General features: G+C 42.7%; 1 protein-coding gene across 3 annotated transcripts in view; it reads left to right on the forward strand.

Moving 5' to 3' along the window:
* The window catches only part of Znf532 (zinc finger protein 532), a 103,279-nt gene that overhangs the window by 75,172 nt on the left and 9,660 nt on the right, over window positions 1–18,447 (forward strand). The window contains exons 6-7 of one of the 3 annotated variants that reach the window (XM_013019023.1): window positions 1,575–1,737; window positions 6,421–6,702. The exons of the other annotated variants lie outside the window; for them this stretch is intronic. Coding sequence (XP_012874477.1) covers window positions 1,575–1,737; window positions 6,421–6,702 — 445 coding nt within the window. The remainder of the gene's footprint in view (window positions 1–1,574; window positions 1,738–6,420; window positions 6,703–18,447) is intronic. 3 annotated transcript variants of the gene reach the window in all.

Raw genomic sequence — 18,447 nt, forward strand, 5'->3', positions numbered from 1 at the left:
GGAACAATCTTGGACAGCTGCTCTCATTGATAATGGCATCCCACAGGTCCCAGCACAGGGCTGGATAGTCAAGCCTTTGAGACTGAGTCTGGTTGTAACTCCATCCATCATATCAAGACGTTGGGAAAACATGTGCCCCTCCAGTTACATTTAGAAATCTTCAGTGTAAAGGGAAGTTAAATGGGCCAGGCTCATGCCTGTAATCTTCCCTCCTTGGGAGTCCGAGATCTGAGGATTCTGGTTTGAAGCCAGCCCAGGCAGACAAATCTGAGAGACTCTTTATTTCCAACTAACCAACCAAAAAGCTGGAAGTGGAAATGTAACTGAAGTGGTAGAGCACCAGCTGTTAGCCAGAAAGCCAAGTGAGAATTCGAGAGGCCCAGAGGTTTAAGTGCTGGTGCCAGCACAAAAATAAATACAATAAATAATTTAAAAAAGTGAAGTGGGTAAGCTGTTGTTAACAGAGCATTGCACGGTGATGTTTGAAGCTATGGGAGAAACACAGTATTAAGAAGAGCTGAGAAGGAGGTCTCTGACTACTGTAGAAACACCAAGACAAACAAACCTCAGCTTTTCTTCTTTTCTCTGTGACCTTCACCTTCAGCCAGTTTTCCTCTGACCTTTTTCTAAGCTGCTTCTTAGATTCTCTATGCCACATCAACCCCCCTCCCCCCCACACCGGTTCTTTAAAGGATAGACATATTCCCACAGGACTTTTTACTAAGGATCAGGCTGACCCTGAGCACCGTGTGGTGCAGGTGTTCACACGCGACCTGTTGGAAGTGAAGGGGGCCAGCTTGAATCCACACATGTCTCTTGCCCCAGACTTCAGTGGAGACTACAGATTGGTAAAGAGAAGTCTTTCCAGGAGACGCAGGTTGTTGAGTTAGGGTAAAGAGGTCGTAATACAAGAATCCTAACACAACTATGGAAATACCTGGCAGCAGACAAATATCCGACAGTAGACAAATATACAGTGCCACTTAGTTTTTGGTTTTTGAGCTAGAGTGTCGGGCCTTGGATGCGCTCCCTCCTCCTGCGTTCGCCTCCTGAGTACGGGGATGACAGGTGCTACAAGGGTGTCCACACTTGAGGTCATTGTTGCCAGTGTTAAAAGAAAACTTGTAACAAGTAGTAACGTGTTCCATCGTTGGAGTCTAGTGGGCCTACTCAACTCATTAACCAAATGCTTTTTTCAAGTTAGGGTACCACCACTGAGCTGTTAAGGTCCCGTCTTCCCCTTGCCCAGTCCCCACCACGCCCCCCCAAAAAAAAAGATGCTTTTGCTCCAAAGAAACAGGTATCGATTTCTAAGGTGTCAAATGGTCTTTAGTTTAGACTTCTCAATAAATGTAGCCTAATGCTTCTTCCTGTGGAATGGTAAGATTTATTTGTAATTGAGTGCTGCCAGCTGTCTTGAAAAGTTTGTTCCAAAGGTAAAATGTTGTTCTTTTAATTGTCTGTGTGTTCTCAACGTGCTTCTGCCTCCTGAGTCCCTTAGATGTCAAGTAGCAGCTCCTTTGACTTGAGATGAGGCTGACTGACGTGATCTCGCTGCACTTCTTCTATTTTAGAGTAATCTATAAGTGTGCCATGTGCGACACTGTGTTCACCCTGCAAACCTTGCTGTATCGCCACTTTGACCAGCACATTGAAAACCAGAAGGTGTCTGTTTTCAAGTGTCCAGACTGTTCTCTTTTATATGCACAGAAGCAACTTATGATGGACCATATCAAGGTGTGTGTGCATCTCCTCTCCTCTCCTCTTAGTGAGTTGCAGATACTTAAGCCAAGGCTGAGTCGCAGCCATCTGCAGGGCGTGTTGCACTTTCCAAAGAAGGGATGGAAGCTGTTGTTGTCAGTGAGCAACATAGGACCCTGTCTTCCTGTGTTCATGTGATGTGGGCGCTGTTTACACAGGGTCTGGATCTGCCTTCTGCAAAGATGCATGCAAGGGAACAAATGCATGCTCTGATTTTTCAAAGAATAATCAAGCATTTGGGCACATATATGTATATAATATACACATATATATGTATATGTTATATACATGTATATGTATATATTATACTATTTTGAGTACTCTACTACATACGATATTTAGAAATCGGTAGGAATTATGCTAATTCATACAAATACTACTCTATTTCTTTTTTTAAAAAAATGAAGATTTTGCTCCTTGATATTATATCAGCAGTTCAATTTGATGCCCTTGAGTCTTTAGTTTGGAGTTTTTGTTTGTTTGTTTTTTACTTAGCTTATGAAGTTTGCATGTAAAAATGAGGATTAACTATTCAGGCAGAGTGGGTGCCTGTGCCTGGCGTGCTGTTGGGTTATTGAGGAGCACAGTGTCTTACTTGGACCATCTCTGTCTGCTCTCCAGGGACACTCAGCTGTGTTGTCAGCCTTCTGAGCTTTCTGAGGCCAGTGTTCCCTTCTGGCCTTTTGCCTGTTTGCTGGGACACTGACAGGTTACCAGTTTTGTTCCTTGAGTACTTAGGAGGGAAGGTTCTCTGGCTTTCAGCAGTTACAGGGACTTCTAGAAAAACAGGAGATCCGATGCCATCATCAACTCAATCTTTTTCTTAACTTTTTTTCTTGTAAAAGTGTATATTATAGATCGATCAATCTATCAATTGATAGATAGCTCATTCAGTTAAAAGTCAAATAAAGTAATTGGACACTTTGGCTCCCGCCTTCAATCTTAGCTACTTAGGAGATTGAGACCCAGAGGAATGTGGTTTAAAGCGAGCGTGGGAAAAAAAAAGTCCAAACTCCTCCTTTCCAAATCCCTACCAGAGAGCTACCAGGTGTTAGTGGTTCACACCTGCAATCCTAGTTACACAAGAGGCTGAGATCTGAGGGTCGTGTTTTCAAGTCAGCCCTGGGCAGAAAAGCCTAGGAGACTTTATCTCCAATTAGTCACTAAAAAGAGCTGAAAAGTAGAACTGTGATCCAAGTGATAAAGTGCTTGCCTGGGATAGGGCCCAGGTCCCGAGTTCAAACTGTAGAACTGGCGCACGTGCACACACACAGACACACACACGCACACACACACGGGACCCGAGTTCAAACTGTAGAACTGGTGCACGTGCGCACACACACACACACACACACACGCACGCACGCACGCACGCACGCACGCACTCACTCCAGATTGGAAACATGATTCAAGTGGTAGTTTGCTAGCCAGACAGCAAGCTGAGAAAGCATGAAGCCCTGAGTTCAAATCCTGGTTCTGCTTGGGATCACAGGATCAAATGAAGTGTCTTAATAATTTTATTTTCATGTTCATTAGACGAATGGATTGTTAATTCTTGAAATTTCCTGTCTTAAGCCTATCCGGACACACGTAGCTTAAACATGCATAGCCTGCTGTTGCTAGGGAGTATGAAATGTACTGGGAGAGGGAGATGCTTCATTTTTAGTTGGAAGTTCAGTAAATCCTCTTAAGATATTTTAAATGTTTGAGCCCAGATGGTAATATGTGTATGTGTATGTGTGTGTATGTGGTGTTAGGAAATGGAGTGCAATGCTTGCTAGCATTCTAGGCAGGTACTCTACTACCCAGGATCCCCAGCACTTTGTGTGTGTGTGTGTGTGTTTTGCGTTTTTGTTTGTTTTTAGAGCTCAGAATTCTTCTGCCTTTGCCTCTCAAGTGCTGAGATTACAGTGTGTACTGTAAAATGGATAGACAGTAAATAATGATGAATGACAGGACAATAAAATTACTAAAATAAATACATGGGCACATTGGATCAAGCTGTTTCAATATTTTATGTGCCAAAAAAAGAGAAGAAGGAGGAAGGCATGAAGAAGAAGGGAAGGAAAGGAGGAAGGGAGACAGAAGGGAAGGAAGGGGGAGGAAGAAGAGTCTCTTGGAAGAGTCTCACAAGGTTCTGCCTTTGGAAGTCACCAGCCGATCAGAAGGTGGGGAGGGGTCTTTGTGGTTAGGGTTTCTTGTGAATGCTGTGGAGTGGTAAAATCTTATGGCCACAAGGAGGACACTAATGTTTTCAGTCGTCCAATGCTTTAAGAGCCTCTGTGATACAATGGAAATGCTCACTCACTGAGGTTCTCTGTTCAAACATGGATTTTTGTTGTTTTTTGTTGAGACAAGCTCTCATTGTGTAATCCAGGGTTGTCTAGAATTTTAATCCTCCTGCTATAGCCTCCTGATTGCTGGGATTACAGGCATGTTGAACCATGCCTGACTTTCAAGGATGATCTGTGCATCTTAAAATATTACTCTACATTTATGCATTTGGGGTAGGCAAGAATAAAATTCTAGGTTATCATCTTTTTAATGATATATCTAGTTCTGGCTGTATGTGGTTTCCCTGATGCCTGGGAGAAAGGATTGAAGAAGAAATGGAATGGGAGTGGGGCTGTGGCTACTCACAGGCACTCATTTACAGGTGGCACTTTGTTCTGTCAAAACAGATTTATTTACTTTTAGGTCCTGTGTGCCATTCACATTTGAAGTAAGCCTTTTAGTTACAAACTGTCATTTATTGTAAGAGCTAAGGAAAAAAATCAATTCTCCCTCCTCCCTCCCTCCCTCCCTCCTTCCCTCCCTCCCTCCCTCCCTTCCTTCCTTCCTTGTACAAAGAACTCTAACTCTACACTAAGCCACATCTCAATTGTATTTCCTTTGTTGTTGTTGGTTGTGGGGCTTGAACAGAGCCTCAGCGCTGTCCTTGAGCACTCCCACTTTGAGCCATGGCTCCCCTTGTAGTATGAGTGGTTAATTAGAGATATGAGTCTCATGGGGACTTTTCTGTCCAGGCTGGCTTTGAACTCAGCCTCCTGAGCCACAGGCCACCCAGCCCAACTGTCTTCTTTTACTTAAAAATTTTTTTTTTGTTTTAGCCTTTTTTTTTAAACTACATTGTATAAATAAAGTGAATGAAAAATTTAAAAATCTAATTTTAGCACATCTCCTGTAGTCCTCTTTAGTCATGGCAGAAGTTTTGCTTTTTTTTCTGTAATTTCTATAGTACTTTAGAATTATAAAAGATCCTCTTCAGTCTCTTCATTGAAATGCATTTGTCTAGATACAACGTTTTATTGGAAGGTTTTAGACTTTGTCTTTGTGTTTAAAACGGCTTAAAATGTAAAAAGTTAGCTTCCATTTTGAAAGAAGATCAAACCTAGAAGCTTTGTGCCTGCTTCCCTGGTAGAGATAAGACCGGTGCATAGTTTTGAGCTGACTGAAAATCCTATCTGTCCAGCTTTTCTCTGAAGAGGAAGACTGAGGCGGACCACTCTGTCCGTGCTGATCAACCGGTTTAATGTTTATCTGTTAGTTAGGCCTTGTGACCCGCTAAAGAGAACATCACAGCAGCCTTTTCCACCCAGGAATGTGGGCCAGCTAATCCTGGTGCTGTTTAGATAAGCCCTTCACTCTGAGAGCCGGAGCAGGCAGAAGGCATTGTAAGCTTGAGCTTCAGCAGGAGTGTGGCGGGGAGGTCATGGAGCCAGGCTCTGTGATTTAAGGGACTTGGGTTTTGGGGGTCAGAGTCCAGGTCTTGTCTTCTGTAGGCTCAGGGATGTAAAGGCCAGCTGCCATTCTGCATCCTATTCAGCAGAGTCTGGCCCCATTGGAAGATAAACTGTCAGATAAACTGAGTAAGGCACACACTGCTTCCTTTTATTGTTGTGGGCTTTATGCCCTGAGTACATAAAAGACAAAAACCACAGTGAGCCCATCTTTACAACCAAATAGCACTGATTCTTATACCTCTGGCATTTGGTGTCTCGTGAGTTTTAGGTTGCTGTTTTGTCTATTATGCTAATAGTAATAAATAGCTATACAATTAGGTATCTTCTGTGGAGGGCTCACAAATCTCGGATGCATTCAGATAGGAGCTGGGGAGATGAAAATTACCCCCACCCATCAGCAAAATCCTGCAGAATCACAAGTGTTCGGAGTCTGTGAAAGGGAGAGAGAAAGTCTTGCTGCTAACTGAGGGTCTTAGAAATTGGGTCATGTTGGTAAGCCATGGTATACTAGCCCATTAAAACATTGCTGCAAATCAGAAGAGAAAACAGTCCAGAAATAGTCTGTTGGAGAGAGGACTCAGGGCAGGCCAGGAGAGGAAGAGTACCATGACTAATTTGATTTGAGTATGGGGATCTGTCTTTAGAACATTTTTAAATGGCACAGGTATATAAAGTTTAAAGAACCATTTGGAACTAGAAACACAAGACAATTACCAAAGATAGTTCTCTTTTATTTCTTAACTTTTTTTGTTTGTTTGTTTTGTCTTAGCTTTTCTTCTTTGCTAATTAGGAACTATTCCTAAATGATTTTACAAAAATCCTGTTGAAATGTCTATAAAGTATTAAGACCATCTACATGTGCTTTCTTTCTACGGTGTGACTTGTGATAGTTATTTCTTTTCTTTTTGTAATGCAGTCTATGCATGGAACATTGAAAAGTATTCAAGGGCCTCCCAACTTGGGTATACACTTGCCTTTGAGCATTAAGCCTGCATCTCAAAATTCATCAAACCACAGCAAAGAGGACACCAAGTCCATGAATGGGAAAGAGAAATTGGAAAAGAAGTCACCGTCTCCTGCAAAAAAGTCCGTGGAATCCAAGAAGTCGACCATTCTTGGGTGGACTTGTTGGGAGTGTGACCGCCTGTTCACGCAGAGGGAAGTGTACATCTCCCACATGAGGAAGGAGCACGGGAAGGTCAGTAAGAGACAGAGCCACGCAGGGAGTACCAGAGTGCCGGCGGCACTGACCACCTTCCAAGACCTGGTTCTTGGCTTGGCTCTGAGGGTGATTAGTAATAGTGCCAGCTCAGAAATCCCTCTGTCCCTTTGCCTCTGTGCCTCAGTTTATTGGACACTCCCAAGCCCTCCCACTACTGTTGTGTGACTTCCCCCAGCGGCCTTCACATGCTCATCAGCGTAGGGGTAAGTTGGCCCACCACGTGGGTGTTTAGAGCTGAGCCAATGGAGAGCAAGATTCATACAGCTCAGTACATTGTATAAATAAGTACCTTTAGGTAAGTAACTGCTGAGCAGGTCGGTGCATCTGAATGGCATCCTGTGATGGGGAAAGAAGGAGGGCCTGGTGGCCCACCCACCAAGAACCTCTGGTAGCTTTTGTTCCACTTGCTTACCTAATCTTCCTTGAGTTTGTAGAGTGAGAAGAGGAGCCCAATCCTTCAACTCCCGGAAGTTCTGCAACTTGAAATCATGAAAACTCAGTCACAATGTGTATATTCTTTCTCTCGCTTTTTTTTTTTATTACACACACAGACACACACACACAGAGACACACACAGAGACACGCACAGACACACACACACACACAGACACACACACACACAGACACACACACACACACACACACACACACACACACAGAGCCAGGCGCCGGTGGCTCATGCCTGTATTCCTAGCTATGACTTAAGAGGTTGAGTACTGTCTGATACCATGTTTAGGTGGAGTCTTAGGTTGTGTTTGCATTTTTGTTTATGTAGTTGGGAATCCAGGAGTCCATATTCTGTTTGGTTTTATAATTTAAATCCTCTCCCTCCTGCCCTCCCTGCGGCCCCCGCTGTCCCCACAATAGTGTTCCCTCCATTTTAAGTTTTAATATGCTATTGATTTGTGTTGAGTTGTTTGGTCTATGGATTAATCCTCAAATTACTGGGTTTGGATAATTGCTTGTTTTTTGACATTGTTTCTTGTTCCTCTTTATCTCCTAATTTGTAAATTTTGGTTATTCAAGTTGGGGGTTTCAGATGGGTATACATCAGAGGGACGTAATAGGTCATGAAGAACCTAATGCCAGCTTATTTCACTTTGAGCCATATACTGAGGTGGATTAATAAATTCAGTGGTTTGGTATTTTTAAAGAGAACTATCTTACTGCTTCATCCTTTAATCTTGCTTTGTCTTTTAGCAACCTGTGTAAAGTGTACATAGGAATTGGCTTATAGTGAGTATATGTAATGTCTCTTTCTTTAAAACTTATTTTTAAATTAGCATGCATTTGTCATCTGAGGGGGTTTTACTATGATGTTTTCATATACTTGCAGGTTCCCTGTCCTCTGTACTTCTAATCATTTTCTCCCTACCTTCCTCCTTTTTCAAACAGTATTTGGCAGGTTTCATGATTCTGTCTTCATGTATCTATATTGAACTGGAGCTTTGAAAAGTTTATTTTATGAAGTGTTAATCGTAATGATGAATCTCATTTATTGAATGACTTGTATTACCTCATGCACATCTAAATGGTATAAACTTGTCTTTGCACAGCCGTCACAATGATCACAAATTAAATAGAGATTTGTTTTTATTGCATTTTGTGTATTTGCAATATGTTTATATAATGTTATTTGGCTTGAGTGGCATGTCGCTTATTGTTGTGATTTGGGTTTTATTGTAAGTACTGGGCAGTTCTTGGGAAGCATTGTCTTTTCAATCCACTGTATTAGTTCTTTTAGACAATCATTTCAGAACTGTACATCAGCAGAAACTAGGATGTTGATTCTAGAATCTTTTTTACTTCGTACCAAACTGGGTTTCATAAACGTTAAAAGTAGGCAACTTTAGTTATCAAGTAGTCTAATTCTTTTTTTCTCTTCCTTTTTAAATACTCATTTACTATATATGTATGCTGGGGATTGAACCTAAAGCCCTGGGTATGCCACTTGAGCCACAGACCCGTCTCTGACATCCTGCTTTCTGAAGTGCAGAATACCAGATTACATTGGAGCTTTACATTGTGTTCACTCAGTCTTCTGAAGGCATTGAGGGACTGTGGAAGAAGGAAGGAAAGAAGACCTGGCATTACAAATTAGTAAAATGAAAGAGTGTTGAGGGCCAGTCAGAAACCAGTGTTGCCATCAGACTGGAGCCTTCTACTTTCCATCATCCTGCTTACAAGGACACTTGTGTTTATTTTGATTATTTTGTCAGGATACTCTTGCTTTAAAGCCCACACTTTGAATTATTGCCCCTATTTTCTCTTCTTCAGGTCCCAGTGTAGCGGGGCACTCGCTTTCCATTCTCCCTGCCGGCATACTCCCAAGTTGCACCTAGGAGTTGATTCATACCTCACTGCCCTCCGCAGCTCGTTTAGCTCACCTGTTTGTTGAATTCACTGGATGTGCTTTGAACTTAGCTTGGATCAACCCCACTGCTGTGTTTCATGATTGGTGGTTCTTTCCAAAAAGCACTTTGTGTCCTTGTTGTTGAACTCTCCTGGTTTTCTCCTGGTTGTCTAGAAAACCCATCAGGTTTCTTAAATGTTTTCTAAAACCTTTAAAAAAATTTTTTTAATCTTATTTTAAGAAGTTGTACAAAGGAGTTTGAGTGCAGCAAGTCAGATATGAGTACAACGCGTCTGGATCAATGTCATCCCCTTCCATCGATCACCCCATCTTTCCCAGCCCCATTCTAAAAACATTGTAACTCTCTTTCTGGAAAATGGAACCACTCACAGAGCGTCACTTCTCATATCTATGCTGATAGCACCCTAATCTGTGTCGTAAACTGTGTTTTCTTCCTGAATTTTAGTCTCCAGAGTTTAACCATTGTTAATCTACCGTGTTCCTCTATTCTACCCTAGTGCATGGTGCCCTGCTTGACTCGGTGATTTTATGCCTGTCCCAGTTCCCAAACCCTAACCATCACCAAACACCACTAGCCAGTCATTTCTCTTTTTGCCTTTGCCTAGACGGCATCAGTTCTTGCCTGGATTGTTATTCTCGCTGCAGGCCTAGAGCATTTTCTGAAGGACAGATCTGATTGGATCACTCTTAGAAAGTGTTATGTTCCCATCACCTTCAACACAGTGAAGTTTAGGTTTGGTGATGTAAACAGTTTTCTACTCATTTATTTATTTATTTTTATTGACTGGTCCTGGAGTGTGAACTCAGCTGGGCTCTGTCCCTGAGCTTTTATGATGAAGGCCTAGTACTCTATCACTTGAGCAGCTTCACTTTTGGTGTGTGTGTGTGTGTGTGGTGAACTCAGCTGGGCTCTGTCCCTGAGCTTTTATGATGAAGGCCTAGTACTCTATCACTTGAGCAGCTTCACTTTTGGTGTGTGTGTGTGTGTGTGTGTGTGTGTGTGTGTGTGTGTGTGTGTGTGTGTGTTGGAGATAAGAGTCTCATGGACTGTCTTGCCTGGACTGACTTCAAACTGCAACCCTCAGATCTCAGCTTCCTGAGCAGCTTGGCTTGTCATTAATTCACTTGGTGATCTCATTCAAGCTGTTAGCTCTTCCTAGATAGGTGTCTACACACAATTTCAGTTGGGTTATACGCCTCCTGGTATTCTGGTTATTTTTTGGATTGCAAAGGGGTCTTTCAACGAACCTCAAAGTAAGATTCTTTGAGTAAGATGGAATCTGAGTTCATTTTTATAGCTAAAAGCACCTGTAATGCTGTGACTTAATAGTAAAGTAAAAAGTAAAAGTCATCTATACTTGTGCATAAACAAGTTAAAAACTGCAGTGTGATCTTTCTATTTACTACCGGCTACCCCCCCCCCCCGCCACTCCCCCCTCCACCAACACATGAAGGAACTGGGACTCAGCTTGTTCATGGGAAGACCGTAGAACAGAGTGGCATGTTGGAAACTATAGAGCTTGGCTCCATCTACGTGAATCTTAACTCCTTTTGTGAAGTGGCTAAGTTCTGTCTGTAATGTGGGAGAAACCTGGGATTTTGGAATTTGACAGAGTTTTCTTTGAAATTGATCATCAGCACAGTAGTGTGACTTCGTAAGATTATAACCATCCAGCTTCTTTTTCTATTATCTAGAACAGAAGTAATAGTGTTCACCACAGAAGGCCCTCTTGAAAACTAAATAACATGAAACCATGTATGTATCTCCTGTGGTACTGCATATAGTAGCTATTTTCTCTCCATATGTCCTCTCAATATTAGATTTTTAAAACGATTTTTTAAATGTGATTTTAGATAAATCTTATTATCTTCACAAATCTTGTTTTTCTTTTTTTCTTAAACTGCAACAGAGCATGTTGGACTCAGCAAAACTTTTGGCAGGTGTAGCAAGGTCTTGGATGGGGTGTGGACTTTATAGCTGACTCGTCGCTCAATTGCTGTGCTGGACAGAAAGCTTCTACTTTGGATCAGGTTTTTCCTGACATTGTAGGGACAGAAGCTGTAGGCATTTAAAGTAGATCTTACATAAATGCAGGGCTTTTCACTTACATATGTAGGTATTACATGAGGTAGATATGGCTTTGTTATGTGAATATATGTCTTTGTGTGTTAATTACCTTTCTTTTTTGTGGGTTATAAGATAGCTGCCTATCTGGGAAGCCAGTACCTCTTTGTGACGTGGCACCATCATCTAGTTCATGTTTCTCAGATCTTGATTGTGTATCAGATTCCTCTGGAGCTTGTTGGACTCCCAGAGATTCTGATTCTGTAGGTCTGGACCTGATCATTTGCATTCATGTGACTCAGGTGTTGGATGCTGCTGCTGCTGCTGCTGGTGGGGTGGGGACCACCCTTTGAGAACCATTTGATTAGACTGTGTGATGGGAAAATCCTTAGAAGCTCATTGATGTCCACAGTGCAAGTTTCTTGCACATGCAGGGTTTGCTTTGTCTACTGAAAACAGGTTGTTTCTCCACTTCCTTAGTATAGGTATTAATAATGGGAGAATAATAGCTGGCCTTCACAGTCTCTTATTCTGATGTGACACAATCATGTGAGCAGTCTATTGAAGGATTCTAATATGTGTGTTCTTCTCTTTGCACCTCAGCAAAGGTGGCCCTGGCAAATTTGATTGTGCATGCTCAGGTTCTCACTGCACAGGCATTTAAGATGCATACTGATAAGCTAGCACTCAGAGAGGGGTGGCCAGGATGGCTGGAGACAGTGCCTTTCAGAATGGGTTGTGGGGGGAGGTCAAAGAGAATTTTCATAGATGTCTTTAGAGATCTATGTTGTGCATGGGAGGACCCATATGGATGGATGAGTACAGGCCTTCTGGAGCTGGTCATGTCACTGGCATTCTTCAGGCAGTGGCCAGATGGCCACTTGTAAAGGGTAGACTAGGGGAGATTCTAGAAGACACCAAGAGCCTGGCGTTTCAAAACCTGCTTAAATTTCACCTCATCAAATCTTCACGTGGACCAGTTAGCAAAGACCCCTCTCCATGCTGTGTTTCCCCTGCCTTCACTGGTCATGGGGCTGAGCTCTGTTGTGGTTGCAGTTGGCTAATGAATGAGGCTTCTGGTGATCATCTTTTCTGGGGCTGATTGCAAATGTTTAACGCTGATATCGTGTAATCAATCAATTGGGCATATCTTCCCACAAAATCAATGCCATTTTTTAAAAGAGTGGAATGTGTGGCTTAGCTATTTTGCATGATGTATATGCATGCTGAGTAGATTAGGTGGTTGGATAGTTAGTTCTCAGAGGGTTGTGGCTGTAGGGGTTGGCCAGGGCATCGTGGGAGTGAAGTCTATTTCTGGCTTCTCCTGAGTTGTGGAGGCATGCACACACACCTTCCTTCCCACTCTTCTGCCCTTTCTTACCCTGGAAAAGTTCTGCTGCAAAGGAATTAAGTCAACTGACAGCTGAGAGAGAAGCTATTTAGAGTGCTTAGCTCTTCATGCTACAGAACTTGGAGAAACTGCTCTAACAGGAAGACCATGTTGGAGAATAACTTCAGATGGGGAGATAATATATTTTTTTATTTTGTGGTGCTGGGGATGGAACCCAGGACTTGAGTATGTTAGGCATGTGTTCTACCACTGAGCTACATCCCCAGCTCTCTATATTACAAACAGAAAGATCACAGGTTTTTAACCTTGGCCTTTACTTTCTATTTCAAATGTTTATCTTAAAAATCATAGGTGTTAGCCAGGTGCTGGTGGCTCACACCTGTAATCCTATCTATTCAGAAGGCTGAGATCTGAAATTGCAGTTGGAAGCCAGCCTGGGCAATAAAATCTGTAAGACTCTTATATCCAGTTATTACCAAAGAGCCAAAAGTGAAACTTCGGATCAAGTGGTAGAGCATTAGCCTGGAGCAACAAAGCTCAGGGACAGTGACCAGACCAGAGTTCAAGCCCTAGGATCAGCACACACACACAATTGTATGTCTGAATGTTGGCTTATAATAATTTTCAGTTAAACTATTTTAGCACACCAGTTTATTTTGGGATCATCAACAAGAATCTGGAAAGTGCCAAGCTTGCCAGCACAAGGCAGGTCTACTGCATTGCGCTAAATCTAAATAAAGCAAAGTATACAGAAGGAACTACGGAATTGGGAACTCTAAATGAAAAGAAAATGAAATGGCAAGTAACCAATTTCCCCTTGTAAAATTTGCTGGTTATTCCACAAAGGACAGAAAAATAGAGAAAAATGTTGCAAGAAATGTAAATGATTTGAAAACTTGATTCAAGCAAGGCTGTCAGCTCTTATTCTTTGCATTGCTCATAGCCAGAAGAGGTGCATTTTAAATGAGTTTAAGTATTTGCTCTTAGAGTCCATCATTGGTTTCTGGTCAGATGTCTGTGTAGCCATTTGAGAGGCATTTTCCTGTGAACTCACTTGAGTTTGCTTCACAAAGAATGTAGGTATGGATTTATTTGTGCTCTAAAGGAAAGGACATGGATTTCTTAACTCCTTTTGTTGTCATGGGAGATACTGTTTACTTCGTATAATTGCATTGTATGAAGGTATACATAGAAGTACACTGCACTGGTTATCAAGTCGAAAAACCCCAAATCAAAGGAGATTCAATCAAGTTTATAACAAAGTAGTAAAGTAAATGAGTTGAATTCTAGGATGTAGATCACTAGTTTCATCCCAAAAGTCTTTTAAAATCTTAAAAGTCTTTTAAGGCTTAGGAGCTGGAATGTCCAGAGCTTGAATAGTGAGGGGGATCCCAGTGGAGGGTCCTCGGAAGACCCAATCTCCTGTAATTCTAACCTAGGATAGTTGTCCCTTGGATTTGAGTCTCCTCTCCCCCAAGTCCCTTTTGTGTAATAAAGTCGTGTATGATTTATGAACACCCTTCCAATGTATGCTGGATCATCTCTAGATTACTTATTTTTAAAAAAGGTACAAATCCTATGTAGATTCTTGTTATACTGTATTGTTTAGGGAATAAGACCGAAAAATGTCTGTCCATGTTCAGTACAGATGTAGGGTCTTCCCCGCCCCCCCAATATTTTCGCTGGGATGTTGGTTGGATCTGAGGATGTGGAACCAATGTGGGTTCACTAGGCAGTTTTAGACAGTGAAAGCACTCCAGATGTAAGCACACAGTGCGTCCTTGCTTATGAGATGGGGCGCTTGGAGAGTCCTTGACAAGGAGTGGAGGCTGGAACTGGTTATGCTGGGTGCTTGGACACAGTGAGTCAAATGTTTAGACATGCAGACACATGTGGTGCACGGCCTGCAGGGCCACAAGCATTTTGGAGACCAAGGAGGAAGCTTCCTCCTCAAGCCTTTCCTGTTTATGTCTAGGAGGCTTGGGAGGAAGGTAGGGGGCGGCGCCCTTGGCACTGGGCTGCTACTGTTGCTAAGACAGGAACTGCAGGATCCTGGTCCCATTGCAGTCTCCTTAGTTAAGCCAATGCCCAAAGCCTTGCTTGCTTGAGAACATTTCTTATTAAAAAATAACACCACTGGCCAGAGCACAGACAGCAGTTTGCCCTGGGTTTTGTTCCCACTGCCGGTGGCTGCAAGAGTTCCATTCCCTAGGTCGCCCGTTCTTCTGACTTATTTGAGTTTTGCTGTCTTTGTGCCGCATACCTGCCACACAGGGCGCCAGCCTGCCTTGGTTCTCATTCTGGGGCTTCCTGCCCCAACCCCACATGGCTGTCCCTGCTGTGGAGCCTGGCTGCAGCTCCTGTGGGGTGGGGGGATCTTGGAGCTTTCCTCCCTGTGCAGTCCATATTTGCCCTGAGATGAGTTTCTTGATGGGATCCGTGCTGAAAATAGCCGTGATTGTGCTGATCCGGGATTGTGGCGCCAGCCCCTCAGTTTCAGCTGGTAGAAACCTGCATGGTGTGATTAATTTTAGTACTTAAATTATATTCTCAAAGCTTCTATGTGTAGGTGGCTTGGGTTTCCTGTGCTGTGTGCATCAAAATATGCTTTGTCTATTCTTGGATCTAGTGAAGTGGGAACTGGAAAATCTTACCAGAGCCCTAGATACTGCATTTCACAGTAAGACTCCAGAATTTATGTCCTTGTAATATTCCAAACTTCTGGGAAGGCTACTTCTTGTCTGTGTAAAGGATCATTTGCTAAGACAGCAGGAGTGGCTTGGGTAAGCAGGTTTATTCCCTGTAATTTACCGTCGGTAACTGGAGGTGATGTTTATATAACAGGAGTCGAAGCTTGCCAGTTACCGTACCCAGATTTAACAGGAGTGAATGAGAAACGTTTTGTACGTGTGTGTGTGTATATATATGCTGGTCCTGGGACGTAAACTCAGGGCCTAGCTGCTGTCCCTGAGCTTTTTTGCTCAAGGCTAGTACTGTACCACTTGAGCCACAGTGCCACTTCTGTTTTTGTTTTTGTTTTTTTTTGTGTGTGTGGTGTATGTGTGTGTGTTTAACTGGAGATAAGAGTCTCACCAACTTTGCTATTTGGACTGGCTTGAGCCATGATCCTTGGATCTCAGCCTCCTAAGTAGTTAGTAAGCCACTGGAGCCCGGCTGAATGAGAAACTTTAATACTTATGACTACTCAGAAAAGGCCAGAAGTGGCATGGTGGCTCAAGTGGTAGAGCATCAGCCTTGAGCACAATGAGACTCAGGAATAGTGCCCAGGTTGAGTTCAAGCCCCAGGACCAGCAAAAAAAAAAGTATGCTGGGAAGTAGAGCTCTGAGTTCAAGGCCAGCCTATAATTCCAGCTAGTTGGAAAGCTTAAGTAAGAGAAAGTGGTCTAATCCAGCCTGGGTAAAAGAAATGCAAGACTCTTATCTGAAAAATGACTAGAGCAAAGGGTTGGAGGCATGGCTTAAATAGAAGGGTGCTTGCTAAGCAAGGGTTTGAACTCAGATCCTTGAGCTTGTTGAGCTTGCTTAGCTGGCACTGTACAGCTAGTGGCGTGGCTCCAGCCTGGCATTTTAGAGGTGGAGTCTCATACACTTTTCTGCCCTACTGGTTTGAACTATGATCTTCCAGATCAGCTTCCTGAGTAGCTAGGATTACAGGTATGAGTCACTGGGACCCATGTAATATTTCATTTTTAAGTGAGTCTTAAAAAATATTATATATCTTAAAGTGGAGCTGTGGTTCAAGTGGTAGAATGATAGCCTTGAGCAAAAATGCTAAGGGACAATGCCCAGGCCATGAGTTCAATCCCCAGTACTAGTACTCATTATTTAATTAATGAAAGAAATAGCATCAGTAGGTTTCTATTTTCTGGAAAAAGCTAGTATATTTTAGAGTGTTTTTGGTCATAGGTCTTGAACTCTGGGCCTGGGTGCTGTCCCTCAGCTCTTCAGCTCAAAGCAAGCGCTCTACCACTTGAGCCACAGCGCCATTTCCAGTTTTCTGGTGGTTAACTGGAGATAAGAGTCTCATGGACTTTCCCTGCCTGGGCTGGCTTTGAACCCTGGTCCTCAGATCTCAGCCACCTGAGTAGCTAGGATTACAGACGTGAGCCACTGGCACCCAGCTTAGAGATTTTCTTTTTTAAACCTCATTCAGTGTATCTATTTTACAAGTTGACTTTTCCTTTTCCAAAATGTTTGAGTCCTGAAATACGTTTCAGATTTCAGGTTATTGTTATTTTTAACATTGGAATAATTGCATAGACCTGACTGGTTTTTCTGATTGGAGATTATCAGTCTGTCTTTGTTCTTCTCTTTCTTTTTCCCTATTTGTTTTCTTTTTTTTGCCTTGATACTTGGATATTACAGATGTAGTATACAATTCTGAAACTGAAAACAAGCCATTTATTTGTATCCTGGAGATGTTTAACTTATAATCATTTTTTTTCTTTTGTGTGTATCACTTTCTTTTATTTAGTAAATACTTACCAAGCATAGCTTTTCCTATGAGCCATATAGATGAAGTTGTGCTCTACAAATACTTACAGCATGGTAGAAAGAGAAAACAAAAACATTTTGAAAGCTTGGACGAGTTTGAAGAGTTGACCATCTTAGATCATGTTCTTGGTAATGTAACAAATGGCTCAATGAGCGCTGTTCTGAGTTAGATTTCAGTTTGTTGAGACCCTGTAACTAGACTAAATACAGTCAGATGTTAAAGAGGTAGGAGAACAGAAGGAAATGTGGCAGTTCAGTATGAGTTCAGAAGAGTTTGGAGAGCTGAGGGTTCCACAGGGCTGGGCCATTCCAGGCAAGGTTCCACACAAGTCAGATGACTCAGAGCTGTGTTTGAAGGATGAGCAGGAGGAATTTGCTTGTGTGCTGAGAAACCAGAAGAGGTGAAGTGGTACCACGCAGAGCCAGAGAAACTGACTGCTGGACACCCAGTCCTCTCCGTGTATGAAGGGAGGGAGGTTAAGACTGGAGAGGAGGCCTCGCTCCTGAAGGCCGGGGTGCCTCAGCTGGTTTTGGGTAGTCGCCTGTTGGGATGTGAACTTTCTGTGGTTTGTGGTTTGCTCTGATAGCAGTGTGGGATGGAGAGAGGAAGAAGAAGGGACTGTGGTAACAGCAGGGGTCAGAAAGCTCTCCCCCTCACCCCATAGAGCTGAGGTGGGCTGGCTTGAATGGGCCTCAGGAAGAACAAGGCTGTTTCAAATGGGCAGGAGGGGTGGGTCATGGTGTCTTCACTCAGAGAGATGGCTGTACAAACCCTTTTATGTCTGGATCTCTATACTCTGGCCCCTTCTGTTCCAAGGTTGATGCTGGGTCATCCAGCCTCTTTATTGATCATCTAGGTGTCACAGCACACTTGTTCTCTCTTGCTTGTGTCTTCAGATTTTTTGTCTCCCTTTACAACCAATCTTACAGATGGAGTCTTTTCCCCCACCCCCGTCTCCCCTGTGCCATCAGCGTATCCAGAGATGCAGGTCTCCAGGACTTGATTCTCAGCCACTGTCTTCTGGCTGTGTCTGAAGCACTTGTTCTTGAAATGCTATTCGCCAGGCCTTCGGGTTACCATTTTTCTCTAGGTATTCCTGCTTTATTGATAGCTACTGCTGTACTGTCTGAGTGTCGATGTATCCATTTGTTCTTGGATCGTTTTTTACCCTGGCCCATAAACATCACTGAGGTTTATGTCTCTTATTGGGATTTATTTTCCCCAAACTGTAAACAACCTGATGTCTAGTTGGTAACTATCGATCAGTAAACTAGAGAACATCTCTATGTGTGGCATACTTCTCTGCAGTAAAAAAGAATGGACAACCAAATTATCCATGTTTTATGTTGGATGAAGAAAGCCACCTGCTGCTATATATATATATATATATATATATATATATATATATATATATA

This window comes from Dipodomys ordii, unplaced genomic scaffold, assembly GCF_000151885.1.
Source record: "Dipodomys ordii isolate 6190 unplaced genomic scaffold, Dord_2.0 Scaffold43, whole genome shotgun sequence".
Classification (NCBI taxonomy): domain Eukaryota; kingdom Metazoa; phylum Chordata; class Mammalia; order Rodentia; family Heteromyidae; genus Dipodomys; species Dipodomys ordii.